Source organism: Callorhinus ursinus, unplaced genomic scaffold (genome assembly GCF_003265705.2).
Source record: "Callorhinus ursinus isolate GAN/ISIS: 27379988/994484 unplaced genomic scaffold, GSC_fseal_2.0 scaffold35, whole genome shotgun sequence".
Lineage (NCBI taxonomy): Eukaryota > Metazoa > Chordata > Mammalia > Carnivora > Otariidae > Callorhinus > Callorhinus ursinus.
This window is the reverse complement of record NW_027397097.1, coordinates 3,673,401-3,690,290: the sequence shown is the minus strand read 5'-3', so window position 1 is coordinate 3,690,290 and position 16,890 is coordinate 3,673,401. Positions and strand designations below refer to the sequence as shown.

The following is a 16,890-nucleotide window of genomic DNA, read 5'->3' as shown; positions in this document are numbered from 1 at the left end:
GCTGACCTCCCTCCCCTAGAGTCCTCATCTCTTCCATGGAAGCATGTGCAAAATGCGGAGCTGCCCTGGGCCAGCTTCCTGACGAGGCAGCAGCACTGGTCACTCTCCAAGCTTGTGCTGAGCACATTCTGGAGGCCCAGCAGCATACAAGGGGTGAGCTAGGCACAAAATGAGGAAGAATAAATGTGTTAAGAGCAGGGCATCATCAGCCAAGATCTAGATATGTGGAAGAAACAGTGCAGAAACATTAAAAACAGGACTCGGCCAAGAAATGAATACTGAGTGCTGTGGGAGCTCCACTAAGCCAAGGTGGACATGAGCAGAGGAAGCTTCAAACAGGAGATGCAGCCTCAGCACACCGGTGGTGAGAGATGAGTAAGGTCTGGAGGAAGAGAACAGTATCAGAACTATACCCATTTGTTGTCTACAGAACACCTTGTAACTGTTCATCCTTCAGCTGACCTAGCTGCTTACAGATCCCATCTCTCCTCTCTTCCACCTTGGCACAGCACCAGACCTTTCTTTCAGGTGGCAAGAAATAATAATAACTACTTTTGTAATCATTCGGCATATATTTCTAGAGTGCCTACCCTGTGTCAGGCATTGTGCTAGGTTCTGAGCATACAGTAGTAAATAAGATTCCCTGTCTTCGTGGAGCACAAAGAGTAAACAAAAAAAATATTTACAGACGGTGATGAGTAGTAGGTGTTTTGTTTTGTTTTTTAAGATTTTATTTAGTTATTTGACAGTGAAAGAGGGAACACAAGCAGGGGAAGTGGGAGAGGGAGAAGCAGGTCTCCTGCTGAGCAAGGGGAGCCCGACGCAGGGCTCGATCCCAGGACACTGGGATCATGACCTGAGCTGAAGGCAGACGCCTAACGGCTGAGCCACCCAGGCGCCCGAGTAGTAGGTGTTCTGATAAAGAACAGGGTCCCTCTGAGGAGGCAGTGTTTAAGCTGAAAGATGGTGGTCATGGTGGTGCTTGCAGGGCACTGTTCAAAGCACCTTGTATTAACGCTTTACATTAAGCAACCTAATGAGGTACATATTTTATCCCTATTTTAAGAGGAAGAAACTGAGGCACAAAGTGGTGAAATATCTTGCCTCAAGCAGGTGTTAAGTGATAGAGCCAAAATAGGAATCTAAGCAGTCTGTTTTCAAAGTCTGTGTTCTAACTCCTATACTGCGAAGGAGCCAGCCATGTAAGAACTTGGGAGATGAGTATTCCAGGCAGAGAGAACAGCAAATGCAAAGGCCCTGAGGCTGAAAGAGTTTGGCATGATCTAGGAACTGACACAGAGCCAGTGGCACTGGAACATAGGCTGGAGGGCCCAGAGCACACAGGACACAGAACCATGAAAAACAGTTTAGATTTTATTCTAAATGCAAGGATATCCTTTGAAGTGTGTTAAGAAGGGGAATGAGATCTGTTTTATTTTTTTAAAAGATTTTATTTATTTGTTTGAGAGAGAGAATGAGAGAGAGCACGAGAGGAAAGAGGGTCAGAGGGAGAAGCAGACTCCCTGCTGAGCAGGGAGCCCGATGCAGGACTCGATCCCGGGACTCCAGGATCATGACCTGAGCTGAAGGCAGTCGCTTAACCAACTGAGCCACCCAGGCGCCCGAGATCTGTTTTAAATTTTAAAGCATTCACCCAGGGTGCTAAATAGAGAATGGGCTGTCAGATTTTGCAGCATGAAGGTCATAGGTGATCTTGAAAGAGTAATTGCAGTAATGTGGAGAAAAGAACTGTAATAGTGTCCATGTGCCAGGCACTTATTCTAGATCCTAGGGGAGAACTAGGCACAGAGCCCCAGCCTCATGGAACTTCTAAAAAAACAAAATAATTTCAGAGAATAATACATGCTGTGAACAAAATATATTTGTTTACTAATTGTAACAGCTAACTCGTATTTAATGCTTATATGCACCAGACATTAAGTACTTTGATGTGTAAACTCATTCTCCCAACGGGAGAATTCTCCCATGGGATATCGTTATCCCCATTTCATAGAAAGGAAAACTGAAGCTCAGAGTTTTGTTTTGTTTTTTTTTAAGATTTATTTTTTATTTTTTTATTTGAGAGAGAGATCAGAGAGAGCACAAGCCATGGGAGGGGCAGAGGGAGAAGCAGGCTCCCCACTGAGCCCGGGAATCATGACCAGAGCTGAAGGCAGACGCTTAACCAACTGAACCACCCAGGCATCTCTCAGTTTTCCATACAGACCACCTAGATATTATTATTTCTATTTTATATAGAAACTGAGACACACAATGGTTAAGTCACTTGCCCAGCATCTCCCAGTGAGTGACTTAAAACACAGGACTTCAAATCTATGCTTTCCATTACACCACTTTAAAATCAGAACCCTGGACTATTTTTCTAACCATTGTGCAATTAACACTTAAACATTTTTTTAGGCTTTTCCAGAGCCTACTTTGATGACCAATAGGGTCAGTCCAGAAGCATCTTGAGAGCCTGGGGGGTATAGTCCTAAAGAGAAGCCATCACATATACTAGCTTTCCTTCCCCCTCTCTCCCTCAACTTCCCTAGCACCGTTTTCAGGACATCGCATTTATTTGGCAGATGGATCAATCTAAGTTCTCACACATCTCATTTTTTATCAGATTTGTAAATCCTTTCCTAGAGGAGGAAAGATGCCAGCCCCCACCCAGGAGCTCTGCATTTTTGTGGCCTTTATTCCTACTCTGGTTTGTGCTCTCCAGCTCATCTCCTTCCTCTTGCATGTCCCATATATCCCCATCAGCATTTATGCTAGAGTCACCGGCCTGTTTCCAGGTACCAGGCACAAGCTTTTGAGCGAGACACCCATGAGGTGAAATACTGAATCCGCTACTAAGTAATTAAGGGATCTTGAACAGTGACTTGACCTTTCGGTGTTTCTGTTTCCTTTTAAGTAACATCAGGCTAAAATAATTCTTACCTAATAGAATGAGACAAGAATTACTCTAGAGGAAAAAAGTAGACACTGTTAGCTCCCTTTCCCTCTTCCCCTCCCAGCAAAGTGGGTGAGATGTCAGTGAGTCACACCCCGCAGGAAGGGAGTCTGTGAGCCACTCTAGCTGTCACCTCACCTATCATGCAGAACGGCTGTTCCTGCTTTTGTGTTTCTGCCTTCAGGAGGTACCAGCGCCCAGGGGACTTTACTGTCTTTGATCTGTTAAGCATAAGACACAAGTGTGGGAGAGGGAGAAATAAGAATTTTCACTTCAATTAAAGGGCAAGTCTAGTTTTGAGAAGATAAGTTTCATATACTTTTCAGCTATTTTTCTTTTCTTAGTCACAGCAAAACTCCATTATTTGTTTGCTGTTCTCAGGGCCACCTCTGTCCCCAGGACCTCATTCTGAGTCCTACTTAGGGTAACTAATCATCACAGTTCACCCAAAACTGTCCCATTTCAGCATTGAAAGTCCCAGGACCCAGGAAACCAAGGTTGGTCGTCCTCACTAGCAATGACCCCTCTCACTACTTGATGCATTCAGAGCAGTGTATTTTCTGAGGCTTGTGCTCTGGCTAGCTGCTACCCAGTGCTAGATAACCTAGGAATCAAATCAAGTGTGTGTTTAAGACACTAGCAAGAAGAGGCAACAAAAGTTGAGAAAAAAAAAAATTAAGAATTACATTTATTTTTAAAGCATTGAAATAGTTACCAGGGGTTAAGTCAGAATTTTGATTAACTTCATTAAATTTATGGCTTATTTTTAGATCTAATTGTGAATTATACTTAGGCAGGAGCACTGTAATCTCAGTTTTGGTCTCGGAAGGTCTTAAAAGTGGCCTCACTTTGAAGAATTTAAGACAAAAACCAGACGTTTGTATTTAGCCACATACTTACTGTTGCTGATGTTCTTCATTCCTTCTTCACATCCTGATTTCTGGCCAGGATCATTTCCCTTCAGCACGAAGAACTTCCTTTAGAATTTCATGTATTGCAGACCTGGCAACAGCTTCAGTTGTCTGAAAATATCTTTATTTTGCCTTCATTTTTCAAGGATATTTTTTCACTGGATATAGAATTCCAACTTGAATTTTGTTTGTTTTAGCATTTTAGAGCTATCATTCCACACTCTGACTTACATTGTTTCTGATGAGAAGCAGCCATCATTCTTACTGTTGCCCCCAATGTAATGTGACCTTTATTTTCTGTCTACTTTTAAGATTTTCTCTCTTTTTCAACAGTTTGACTACAGTGTTCATAGTTGTGGAGGCAGGGGTAGGAGAGGGGAGGAAGAGCACACAGGTCTATTCAACAATGTTAGCAGTGTTGTAGTTCTTAGGTTTGATTGTGTTGACCTTAAAAAACAAAAGAACAGGTTATTTTACCAGCTAAATGAGTTTATTCTGGAACAGCAGAGGAATTGCAATTTTGGGACGAGCAAACTATGGCAAAACAGGCAAGTCTGCAGAACAGAGGAGAGGGGCTTACTTTTTTAGGGGGAAGGGAGGAAGCTGGGAGGGACTTTTCTGCTGAGTTCTCCTTGGCTAGGTTGTTGCTGGGCAAGGAGGAATTCTTCCTTTTTCCCCGGGGTACGGAAATAAAGTAAGCTTCTTCCTGTTGAAGAATGCTAGGTCTGCTCCTTACCACCAGTGGTAGTGTGTGAGAGCTCCCCCTTCAGGGCTTCTTGACTCCATTTTAAATGAGGTTTCCTTTATTTTCACAGTTGGATTGGGTTGTGGATTCATAGATGTTCATTTTTATTATGCTTTATAATTTTCACATGTCACATAGTTTCTTTGGTATGTAGCACAGTGAAATCACAAAATTGTGTGTAATTAAAATTTTAAGAGTGATTGAATGGTGCCAAAATGGAGATACCAACTCCTTCTATAAATCTGGCTGTGACTATGGAGCAGGGAGATCGGATAGTGGCTGGAGCAGTGTGTGAGATAAAGGGAAGGTTTTTTGGTTTGGTTTCGGTTTTGTTTAATATGGGAATGGCTACAGCTTTCTTTATGTGAATGCAATGGTCCCATAGAGAAAAGGAGAATGGGAAGATGAAAGAGAGGGAGAGAGAAGAGAAAGGATGGTCCTTGAGTCAGGGAGGGCATGGGATGCAGAGTACATGTGGAGGCAGCCTTTTGAGAGGAAAAAGAAAACTCACCGTGAAGCATGAAGGAAGATGGAGAAGATCGAGAAGATGGGTGCTAAAGCAAGTAGGATTAGAAATTTGGTGGTAGTGTTTCCCATTTGATAGAAGCTCCTATTTTCTCTCTTTTTTTTTTAAGATTTTATTTATGTAGGGGCACCTGGGTGGCTCAGTCGTTAAGCGTCTGCCTTCGGCTCGGGTCATGGTCCTGGCGTCCTGGGATCAAGCCCCGCATCAGGCACCCTGCTCGGCAGGAAGCCTGCTTCTCCCTCTCTCTCTGCCTGCCTCTCTGCCTGCTTGTGCTCTCTCTCTCTGTCAAAAAAATAAATAAGATCTTTTTTTAAAAAAAGATTTTAGGGGCACCTGGGTGGCTCAGTCGTTAAGCGTCTGCCCTCAGCTCAGGTCATGATCCTGGGGTCCTGGGATCGAGCTCCATGTCGGGCTCCCTGCTCTGTGGGGACCCTGCTTCTCCCTCTCCCACTCCCCCTGCTTGTGTTCCTTCTCTCGCTGTGTCTCTGTCAAATAAATGGGTAAAATCTTAAAAAAAAAAAAAAAAATATTATTTGGGGTTTTTTTTAAGATTTTATTTATTTGACAGACAGCAAAGAGAGGGAACACAAGCAGGGAGAGTGGGAGAGGGAGAAGCAGGCTCCCTGCCGAGCAAGGAGCCCGATGTGGGGCTCGATCCCAGGACCCCGGGATCATGACCCAAGCCGAAGGCAGATGCTTAACCAACTGCGCCACCCAGGCATCTGTGTATTTTCTCTTCTTGTCTTCTATTTTCTGTAATGTCTCAAAAGTGAGAGTTAGGGACAGGAGGGCAGGAGCCCTGTCCTGTACCCTCATTTGAGAATGTCATCTGTTCCGCCTCCTCCTAAGGCCAGCCTTGGCCCTGAAGGTTGAAGGGGAGCATTTTGAGAGGCTGCTGGGCTCTTCTCAACCAGTGTCCTAGGACTGCTGTGCTGTAGCTAACCTGCTTCAGGGCCAGGCAAGGAGAGACTTTGTAAGCCCTGGCTTAGCTGTTCTGGCCTCACCACAAGATCTAAGGAAAGGCCTAATCCTTCACTCCACATTGAAATGATGCCCCAGAGCCCAGGAACCTCTCAGATAGTCTTGCCTTCCGGCTTTAGTGAAACAGGGTTTTTTTCCACCCCTTCCCCAACAGTATAGTGGATACGGGTCTCTGTGTGACATTAGCCAAGTCTTCTGATCTTGCCAAGTCTGTTTCCTCGTTTGTCAGATGGGGTTATCAGGCCGCACAGGGAGGTTGTAGAAGACCAGGTGCCACACAGATAGGGCACAGAGGCCAGCCCTTCGCTCTCCTACCCGTGACTGCCTCATCTTCGGTTGCCGCCGCTCTCAGAAGGAGAGGAGGAGGGGCGGCCGGTGTAGCCGGACTGCTGCATAGCCAGCCAGCGGCCGTTTCATGGTACTTGGGAATCAGTCAGGTTCTCCCACCTCTGCTTTCTCCTCCCTCCCATGATCAAGTACCTCTTCACTGGAACAGCTTCCTGGTTTTATTGAAGATTACATCTGATTCTGTTTGCTTAGCTGCTTATGGGCAAACTAGTTTTATCAACTTCCCTAAAGGGGAGGAAGGAGGTAGAAGATGAGACAGCAGTATTTTACATGTTGTTTTCCTGGGTTTCTGTGCTCTGCTCTTGTAGATGTTTCTTTGGGTAAATCTCAACCACTCCAAGTACTTCAGTTATTATTTACAGTTTGACGTCTGTCAAATCCTTATCTTCAATCGAGACTTCTCTCCCATGCTGCAGACACACACGGATCCAGCTGCATCCTGGCCGTCTTTTCCTTGATGTGTTACAAACAGTTCACTGTGTGTCCAAAACTTGAGCTTGTCACCTTCCTCTGCACAGGCCCTCTGCCCCCTGCAGCCCTGATCTCTGTACACTCAACCGTCACGGTGTGGTTACCTCTGCCAGAAGCGTAGGCATCATCTTTCCCCCTCTTGCTCCTTTACCCCCCATGCCCTGGAGCTCATCTGCTACCACGGTCCGCCAGCTCTGCCCACTAAACGCCTTTTGCATCCACTCACTCCTCACCCGCCTGTTAGCTAGTCTTCGTCATCTCCCTCGTGACTCCTTCTAACTCGTCTCACTCATGTCCACACCTCCGCACCACTGGAAGGGAGAGGGGCTCTTCGGCGTTGCCAAAAAAACAACAACAAAAACTTTTTTTAATTTAAAAACCCGTATTCCTAAGCCACCTATCAAATCTGAGTGCCCAATTTTTTGACCTCTCAGCAGTATGTGACATAGTTGATCTCTCTCCTTTAAGCACTTTCTTCACTTGTTTGTTTGGTTTTTTTTTAAGATTTTATTTACTTATTTGACAGAGAGACAGAGCGAGAGAGGGAACACAAGCAGGGGGAGTGGGAGAGGGAGAAGCAGGCTTCCCGTGGAGCAGGGAGCCCGATGTGGGGCTCGATCCCAGGACCCTGGGATCATGACCTGAGCCGAAGGCAGATGCTTAACGACTGAGCCACCCAGGCGCCCCTCTTCACCTGTTTGTAAGGCATCAGTTCCTCTTGGTTCTCCGCCTCCCTCATCACTGCTCCTACTCAGCCACCTTTACTGGTTCTTCCTTATTTCTCCTACTTGTTAACATAGGAGTAACCCAGCATAGTCTTTAGACTTCTCCATTTACATTTGTTTTCTAGATGACGCAATTTGATCTCAGAGCTTTAAATCCCTTCTACATGCTGATGACTGCTAACGGTTATCTTAGCTCAGACTTTTGTAAACTCTAGGCTCATATGTCCAGCTGCCTACCCAACAGCTCCACTTGGATATCTAACAGATACCTAAAATTAACACTCCAGATTTTATTCCTCAGAGCTGTTCCTCAGTCTTCCCCATCTCCATTAACAGACACTCTCTCCTTCTAATTCTGTGGTTTAGACCAAAACCCTTAGAATCGCCCCCCTATACCTCTGTTTCCAATCCACCAAGAAATTCTGGCAGCTCTGTCTTTAAAACAGATCCAAATCTAACTGTTTATCACCACTCCAACCATTACCACCGTGGTCTAAACCACCATCACTTCTTGCCTAGATTATTGCAGAAATCTCTTCGCTTGCCTCTCTGCTTCTGCCCTTGCCTCTGGCAGCCCATTTCCCATACAGCATCTGTTAACCTCATAAGATGTTGAGTAAATCATGTGACTTCCTGCTTGGAACCCTCCAGTAACTTCTCACTGATGACTAGGAGAGCCAGAACTGGGCCTGAACACATGTAAGCCAGAGCATAGGAAGGTAATTTGGGCCTCAAACTTGAAATATACATCTTCTGGCAAATTAAAAAGTCATAGTCCTGAGCTAAGTGCAGAGAAGACAGAGGAAGGCCCCTTCCCTCAGGAGCTCACAGTTCCCCAGGGGGAGGGCTTTATTTCTCAGTCCACCAACTTCTATCAAGTACCTGTCATGCTTAAAGGGCTGGACCCGGTACTACAGACTGTGCCTTCAGGGAGCTCACAGTTCCTAGGGGTACTGGCCTCCAAGCCACTCACTAGCTCTCTCAAGTGATATCAGCCTATAGTAACACTTACGGAAAACAAAACGAAAAGAATGAATTTAGGGAAAAGAAGACAGAGCCACAACAGTGGCTTGAGTACAATTCACAGATGAAGGAAAGGCTTTGTAAGCTGTGGATCTGGAGAAAAGAAACCTGTCAGGGAATCAGCAGAATCTGGCAACTCAGAGGTACAAGTGGTGTACACTAGAAAGGAGGTTAGAGGTTGGGGCAGGGGGGTGTTGAACTGGACCAGAGCAGGCGGGGTAAGAGAGGAGTCAGAAGCAAAGAGCAAAAGCAACCTGTCATCTGGAGGAGCTTTGGCCTCCCTGCCGACCTACATGGCAGTTCTTTACCTTGAGATGGGCTTTGTCTTGTTCTGTGCCCTCCTGCCAAGGTCAGGCTCTATACACAGCAGGAACAAGTCCCCGGACTAACCACAGGCATGGGGCCAGGTGCTGCTATTCCTGAGGAGTGACTAAATAAATCTTTTTAAGAGAGAGAAAGAGAACTATATGAATGTTAGCTATTGTTATTTTCATCATCATTACTGTTGAGATGTCTTCCCTCTTATGTTGCTCCATTTTGGGGGGAACTGGTAGGATGAAATGCTAAGGGATAGGGGCGTGATCAAAAGCTTAGCACCAGGAACTGGGAGCTGGGAGGTTAGGCCGCACAGAGCAGCCCTGGAGTACGGAAGCACTTTTCAAGGCTGTGGCAGTTGACTGTGTGCTTCGTTTAGACCCTGAGTGAGAGGCCCAGGGCAACACACCACCCCCACCTAAGGGTAATAGATCCCTAGCCTCAGAAGTCTCTGGCTGCATGTCTATGAGTCTTAAGGCTTTAAGTCTGCTTCTCTTCTCACAGGAGTCCAAAGAATTTTTCTGTCTCTTGGTTTCCCTTCCTCAAGCCTAGAGGCATCTAAGAGATGCACGGTCCTGGTAGAGAAACCCAGCTTCCACAGAATCATCAGATCAGGTCAGCAGGGGCCCAAGGGAACTTCCTGAGCCCAGTATCCTCTCTCCTCAGCCTGTGGTCCAAGCCTGATAGTGGAGATGTCCCTCTTGACGAATTGCCTCATTTCTTCGAGCCACCAAGTTCCTAGCTCTCTGCAGAGTGCCAAGAAGAGTCCTAAAGGTCCAAGGGTTTTTGATAAAGGCCACACAGAGCTTTTGGAAGATGAGCTCCCTGGCCAAGGGTGTACAGAAGTCAGGGGAAAGAGCCCGGCCCAGAATGCAACTTGGCAGGCACCTCAAAGGAAAGGGCCCACAGGACTGCTGGGCAGGCGCAGGGCTCAAGTTGCCTGAGCTTCTCTGAGGCCAGAGTCTGGGAGGAGCCAGGACCTCTTCCAGGAGTGGCATTTAACCCTTCCCTCTCAGGAGTCCGGACTTTCAACCCCTCTCCCTGGCAGGGCGTGAGTTCAGAGGGTCAAGGAGTCTTGATTTAGTCAGACTGCCTCATTCTGTAGATGCGGAGACTGAGGCCCGGGGTGAGGGAGTGGCTCTAGTCCCTATAGACTGGGCCTGTTGTCAGGGAAGGCTCCTCAGAGGAAGGATAGGGAGAGAATAGGGTGTGGTGAGGAATGGAGGGAGCATGTGGGTAGTGAGAACCATGGGACCAGAGCTCTAATGCAGGAACACAGAGTGAGCTCAGAGTATGGAGCCCAGCCGTGCTGCAGTTGAGCTGGGTGATTAAATTTTAGGATTTGCGGCCTCCTGGGTGGCTCAGCTGGTTAAGCGTCTGCCTTCGGCTCAGGTCATGATCCTGGAGTCCCGGGATCGAGCCCCGCATCGGGCTCCCTGCCCGGCGGGGAGTCTGCTTCTCCCTCTGACCCTCTTCCCTCTCGTGCTCTCTATCTCTCATTCTCTCTCTCTCAAATAAATAAATAAAACAAAATCTTTAAAAAAAAAAATTTTAGGATTTGCCCCTCAGGGCTAGGCCCCTGGTCTGTGTCTTCTCCCCACATTCCCCCGGCTCCTAGCTGTGGCTGCTGAACCTGCTAACTCTCCTTAGCCCAAGGAGGTCCTAGTTCCAGCCTTCGGAGAGGACTCTGGGAGCCACCCCAGGGGAAGGCAGCCAGCCAAGGGGGGGAAAGTTGAGGAAGGCAGGCAGCTGTACTGAGTTGTCTCTGAGGCAGCAATCTGTTGGCAAGCCCACCTGGCCAGCCCGAATCAGGGAGCTGTTTACTTTCAGTTTTCAGCTCTTGCAAAAGCTTTGTTTCCATCAACTAAGTCTGTGTTTATGTTACTTAAAGGAACTGCTCTGGAAAAAAACAGAACGTGTGCCCTGATGCCAGGGCCAGAGGTTCACTGGGCAGAGGGCAGTGGAGTGGGGAGAGCTTGGCCAGGCCTGGGGGCATGCCTTGCGGAGGTATAGTACCTTACTTCTACTCTGCCTAGGGTGAGATCTGAGAACAGCAAGGTCTCATTTTGCTCTCTGCAGCAGGCGTCAGCTCTAGCTCTAGCTCAGCCTCTGTGTTTTGTAAGATGTACCTGGCCAGACCCTTGGTCACATCTGAATTTCATTTCACCTTCACAGTAGACCTGGGTAAGAAGGCCAAACAGAAGTTCCTAGTTCCCTTTGGTAACAAAGATACTGAGACCCAGAGAAAGAGTGTGTCTTGGCAAGTGGACAGTTGGGCTTGGCCACAGACCATTTTTCCTTCCACTCCACCCCACTGTCTCCTCTGAGTAAGTCCCAGGAACACCCTGAAGCAGGGCTAAGTGGGGAGACCTGCACCCACCACCTTCCTGGGAGCAGGTGGTCTGTTCAAGGGGATCCATCTGGGGACTAGAGTGGAGAGAACCCAGAAAACAGTGGCTTGGACCAGACCACATTTCAGCCCAAAGTAGAGGGCTGGTCCTTCCTGAGGGAGATTTTAGAGACACTATATCACAGGACCTGGCCAAAGAAGGACCCACCAGCTGGAAGCAGTTCCTGGGTGACAGAGCACCTCCTCTCCCATCATCTGCTTATGGAGCCCAGCCATGCTGCAGCTGGGCTGGGTGCTCAAATTTAGGATTTGCCCCTCAGGGCTAGGTCCCTGGTCTGGATATCTTGTCCCCATTTCCCCCCTGCTCCTAGCTGTGGCTGCTGAACCTGCTACTGTCTAGCCCCAAGGAAGTCCTAGTCCCAGCCTAGGGGAAGGCAGCCAGACAAGGGGGTGAAAGTTGAGCAAGGCAGGCATCTGTCCTGAACCTGGGGCCCTGCTCTTTTCCGGGCACCTGGGCACCCAGGGCTCTAGCGGGGGCATGCAAGGATTTCGGAGGAGCAGTCGGTACATGTAGGGGTGTCCTTGTTCTGAGCAGCTGCACCTCTGCCCAGCCCCTCCAAAGTTGTGTGTTTTGGAGTAACAGCTCTGATGAAGGAAGAACCTTTACTCCTAGTCAAGATGTTTTTTAGACCCTACTGACGGCAACAAAAGCCAAATGCTGCTGAGTGTCTGTTCTCCGTCTTTCCACACCCCTGCCCTGCCTCGTACATAGAGCCAAGCCCTGTCCCTGGGCCTGGGCCATAAAGATAAGGCCCCCTAGGCTGGCGAGTCCAGGTGTGGGTGCTGGGAAGTTGGCTGAACCAGCCACACTTGATTCAGCTCCAGGGCAGATGTTGGCCCAACCAGTCAGGTGCAGGCCTGTGCTCATGCTATTCCCTCCAGTGAAATGACCTCACCCCACCACCAGTTCTGCTGAAACTCTGCCCATCTCAGATCTCACCTCTGTGAGAAGCCTCCCCTGTCTATCCTGGCTGTTATGAATTGCTCCTTTCTCCATGCTCCCGAGTTCTAAGCTTCATCTCTGTGATTGTTAGGTAGGTTGGCATCTGTCTTCTCCCCTCTAGCCTGAGCAGCCCTGTGGTGACAGAAATCATGGCTACTTAATTGTCCTTAAAAACTGATCGAATTGAGGGGCACCTGAGCGGCTCAGTCGGTTAAGCGTCTGCCTTTGGCTGGGGTCATGTTTCCAGGGTCCTAGGATCAAGTCCCACGTTGGGCTCCTTGCTCGGCGGGGAGCCTTCTTGTCCCTCTCCCTTTGCCCCTCCCCCCCATCATGCATGTGCGTGCGCTCGCTCTCTCTCAAAAAAAAAATAAAATCTTTTTAAAATTTTTAAAAAATTGATCAGGTTGAGTAGATCTTAGGCTCTCTCCTCAAAGGCTTGATGAGTCACCAAGTCTTTGATGGTCATTTCATGAACTGAGGTACTTGGCCCTTTCAATGATGGAAAACAAGACCCACCAGAGCCTCTTAAAAACAGTGCTTCTCTTCTGACAGATGAGGACACAGAAGCTTGGTTTAGGATTTGAGATAGGGGACTATGCTCTTAGGCCTGTTTTCCCATTTAGCTTATAGAACAAACATCTCTGTCATCCCCTTTCACTGTAGCAGAGAAAGAAATGGAAAGTTAAGGTACAGCTGGTGACCCAGAAGATCTGTCTGCAGTGTAGCCAGGGGACTGGAAGGGGATTCGGTGTTACCTCTAAATCCTAAATAGCAGGGCGCCTGGGTGGCTCAGTTGTTAAGCATCTGCCTTCGGCTCAGGTCATGATCCCAAGGTCCTGGGATCGAGCCCCGCATCGGGCTCCCTGCTCCGTGGGAGGCCTGCTTCTCCCTCTCCCACTCCCCCTGCTTGTGTTCCCTCTCTCACCGTGTCTCTCTCTGTCAAATAAATAAGTAAAATCTTAAAAATAAATAAATAAATCCTAAATAGCTCATGAAACAACAGTCTTGGATACTGGGAGTACAGAGGGGTATATGGAGACTTAATGTGCTTGCCAAGCTCCTGAGAGGATTTGACCTAACCAAAGGCCTGGCACAATGGTAGGCCAACAACCACTGGTTCTAGAATGAATGAATAAGAGGTCTTCTGTGAGAGGCAGTCTCCTCCCCACCCAATTTCAGCCTCTGGTCACCATGGCTTGGTCCCATCCTTTCACTGGTCTTGCAGCTACCAAGCTCCTATCTTGGACCTGGCCCATTTGGCGTCACAAGCATCAGACTCAGTCCATGTCTTGCAGGAGCACCCATCCAGTCTAGAGGGGGAGGGCAACAGGCAGTGGCTGGGCAACTGGCCTACCCTGGCCTGAGGCATTATGCTATGAGGTGCCTCTCATATTTTGGAAGGAAGTACTCCAATCATGAGCAAAGGGTAGGTTTCCTTTTTTTTCCTTTTAGCCTAGGCCTGCCTAGGACACATGGAGCTGTATCTTCTCATCTCTACTAGCACCACTTTGCTCTTGGTTCTCAGGCAACCCTAACTATGGGCTATCAGTGCTGAGAGTTTGCTCAGGTTCTATGCACTCCTTTAGCATTTAGAACTCCAGATTGGCAGGTAATCCTCAAGATTGCCTGGCTTCTGCTCCCCTTATCACATTCTGGCTGCTATTCTAATTTTTTTAGTAGATCACTCTGTCCTCTCTGAGCTATGGAAGTCAAGAACTGGGTTCTGAGGGCACCTGGGTGGCTCAGTCAGTTAAGCGTCTGCCTTCGGCTCAGGTCATGATCTTGGGGTTCTGGGATCAAGCCCCCGTGTCGGGCTCCCTGCTCAGTGGGGAGTGTGCTTCTCCCTCTCCTCTGCCCCTCCCCCTGCTCATGCTCTCTCTCTCAAATAAATAAATATAATATTAAAAAAAAAAAAGCTGGGTTCTCTCCATTTCTGTCTCCTCACAGTAGGCATTAAAAAGGTTAAGTGAAGGAAAGGAAGGATTACTAAATGTTACTAACCCCAGAAGCAACTCTAGCTGGGCCTCAGTTTCCCATTAGCAGAATTGCAAGGAGCAAGGAGGTAGTTTCCATCTCTGGGGTCTCCACCAAGCTGATTCTCAGTGCCTGGGGAGTGGTACAGTGAGCTGCCTATGCCTCCAACAGCTTGTGAAGATCTCAGCTCATGGATTTGGGGACAGAGAAGAGATATCCATCCATAGGGCAGGCTACATGCTATTGAGGTCAGCCAAGTTCACCTGTGGTGGCGACTCCCATCTCCTTTCAACACTGCCTCTTGCTGTCAGCCAGCTGCCTGTATAACTTTGAGCTCCTTCAGGGCAGGAACCTGGTACAAAAAATAAAGTGGGGTGGGGAGCAGGTGGAATGAGCAAAAGAGTGAATCAGAGAGGAGTCCAGAAGACCATGTCATAACCCAAATGTACACTAGGACCTTAAAGGGGAATTAGTGATATCCTGTCAGCCTGAGGCAGGGAAAGATTTGGTAGGAGGGCCGTGGGGATGTGGTTCATGTCACCTGCCAGCTCTCGGAACTCCCAGGGACCATACTGAGAGTGTATGATTCACCAACATCTTCTCCCTGGCAGCTGGATATATTCCCAGGGTCGCATGTGGAACAGTTACAACTCAGAGGACAAATGACTTATCTATATTCATGCAGCAAGAGAAGGGATGAGGCAGCTTTAAACCTGTCCTGGAAGGGGACTCCTCCTCTTCCAGAAGCATAGACAGAGTCTAAGCTAAGGTTCACATCTTGGCTCTGCCACTCCAAGCTGTGGGACCTTGAGTTTACTTAAACCTGATCTCTAGTTTCCTCTCCATGACGTAGAAACAATGTACACACCTATGGGGTTGACGTGAGGGTTAAACAAGATCAAGTACGTAAAGTGCTTTGTAAACCAGTCAGCTCTATATCAGTATTAGCCAGAGGACCAAACTATGGGAGGAACCAAAGTCATTTCTTGGAGTCATATCCTCAGTGCTAACCTACCTGACCTCTTTCTCTTCAGGACAAGGGTGAGGCCTCCAGCAGAGCCTTGTCCAGAAGGCCTTGTCGTCCCAGACCTAACTCGCTGCCTCCCAACTTGCCTGAGGAAGAAACTCGCAGGATTGCACGGATATTTTCTTCCCAATACTCCCAGAAAGACTAATACAGACTGAAAGACAAAGGGAAGGATCCACCTGCCCACCCTCCTTTGGCCTTGTCCAGCTTGCATGAGGCACAAGGTGTGCTTCCTTCAAGGCCGTGAGAGCCCTGAAACCACCACCAGCCTAGTCCATGGGTACCTTGAGACCCATCCAGCGCAGCCTGGAGGAACATCCCAAACCAGTCCAAATTCCAGCTGCTAGGATTTCAACTTCTTCCTTCTAAACAAAATGGATTCCAGTACCCAAGTGGAACCACCCATCTTTTGACCAAGGGACCCAAGCAGGCATCCCTCAGTTGAGAACCTCCTTCCAGTGTCCTTGATAGCCTACTGCTGACATGAGCCCACCTTCTGCCTGAATATCACGGGCCATTTTTGCCTTAAAATTTGGGTGGGGTAGAGGAGGGGGTGAAGATTGTGTGTGTTGTGCATAGCTGAGGAAACCTAGGGCCACCTCCAACTGATTTGCTTACAGATAAGGGTATTTTATAAATTATTTTTATGCTGTGTTGAATCAATCAATAGAAAAGGAGGGGGAAAATCACCTCCTTCAGACTTTTTATCTGATTATCTGAGATTCTAACCATGCTTTTAACTTATTGTTTTTACCCAGCTCTGAAGGTCATTGTTTCTGCCTGTGTTTGAATAAAATCATATTGGTATTGGTATTCTGTACACGGGTGTTTCCTGGGCTGGCCACTGGACTGGGGTGTTAGGAATCCATTTGTGCTCTAACAGCCAAAGGAAAGCTTGAAAACCGTGCAGTCCCTTAAGCTCACTTGGAACTGGGGGCCAGGGTCACCGTGAGACTTCCTGGTGAGAGATCACACTGGTCCAGATTGGGGTAACACCCAGTTTTTCCTTTGCTTGTGCCTCAGATCCATCAGCAAAGTGGAGGGGTCTCCTGGAACAGGTCTGCTCAGAATCCCTAATCTCTCTAGGATAGATCGCTCTGGCTTAAGACTATCAGACTCCAAACATGAGCAGCTACTGTAGACAGGGCCTGTGGGGAAGATAAGGGCAAAGCTGTGCGGAGTGGCTGGGAGAGAAGGTTGGAGGAGCACTAACATGGAGTCCCCGTCTCCTCCCCAAGCACAGGTCATTTTGCTTAGTCCTCATAACAACTCTGTAACCTACACGTTGTGATACCCATTTTATAGTTAAGCTGAAACGCACCAAGGTTAAGTTATTTGCCTCTGTTTATGAAGCTAGGAAATGAACCACCACACACATTTCCAGAGGGGTCACAAGGCTTCTGCACACAGGGAGTAGCCAGTGGGTGCTCTGAATTTGAGAAATTCATGAAGAAAGATCATGTGGGCTGGAGCAACCAGGGCGGGCTTCCTAGAAAAGTTAAGTCAGAGGATGAGCCCAGAGAAAGAACCAG

General features: G+C 47.9%; 1 protein-coding gene and 1 long non-coding RNA gene across 9 annotated transcripts in view; one reads left to right on the top strand and one right to left on the bottom strand.

Annotated features, from left to right (window-relative positions):
* The window catches only part of C2CD3 (C2 domain containing 3 centriole elongation regulator), a 139,291-nt gene extending 123,120 nt beyond the window's left edge, over positions 1 to 16,171 (top strand). For all 6 annotated transcript variants that reach the window (XM_073879689.1, XM_073879687.1, XM_025848372.2 and 3 more), the window contains one exon: positions 15,366 to 16,171. In XM_073879689.1, the coding sequence (XP_073735790.1) occupies positions 15,366 to 15,506 (141 nt within the window). In that variant the 3' untranslated portion in view covers positions 15,507 to 16,171. The remainder of the gene's footprint in view (positions 1 to 15,365) is intronic.
* LOC112806110 (uncharacterized) overlaps positions 1 to 16,890 on the bottom strand; it is a 51,536-nt gene that overhangs the window by 33,757 nt on the left and 889 nt on the right. Inside the window, exons 2-6 of one of the 3 annotated variants that reach the window (XR_012374504.1) lie at positions 16,680 to 16,847; positions 14,595 to 14,683; positions 8,998 to 9,129; positions 3,860 to 4,317; positions 3,098 to 3,180 (exon numbers count right to left, since the gene is read on the bottom strand). This is a non-coding gene — a long non-coding RNA (uncharacterized lncRNA). The remainder of the gene's footprint in view (positions 1 to 3,097; positions 3,181 to 3,859; positions 4,318 to 8,997; positions 9,130 to 14,594; positions 14,684 to 16,679; positions 16,848 to 16,890) is intronic. The other 2 variants (XR_012374505.1, XR_012374506.1) reach the window with 2 other exon arrangements.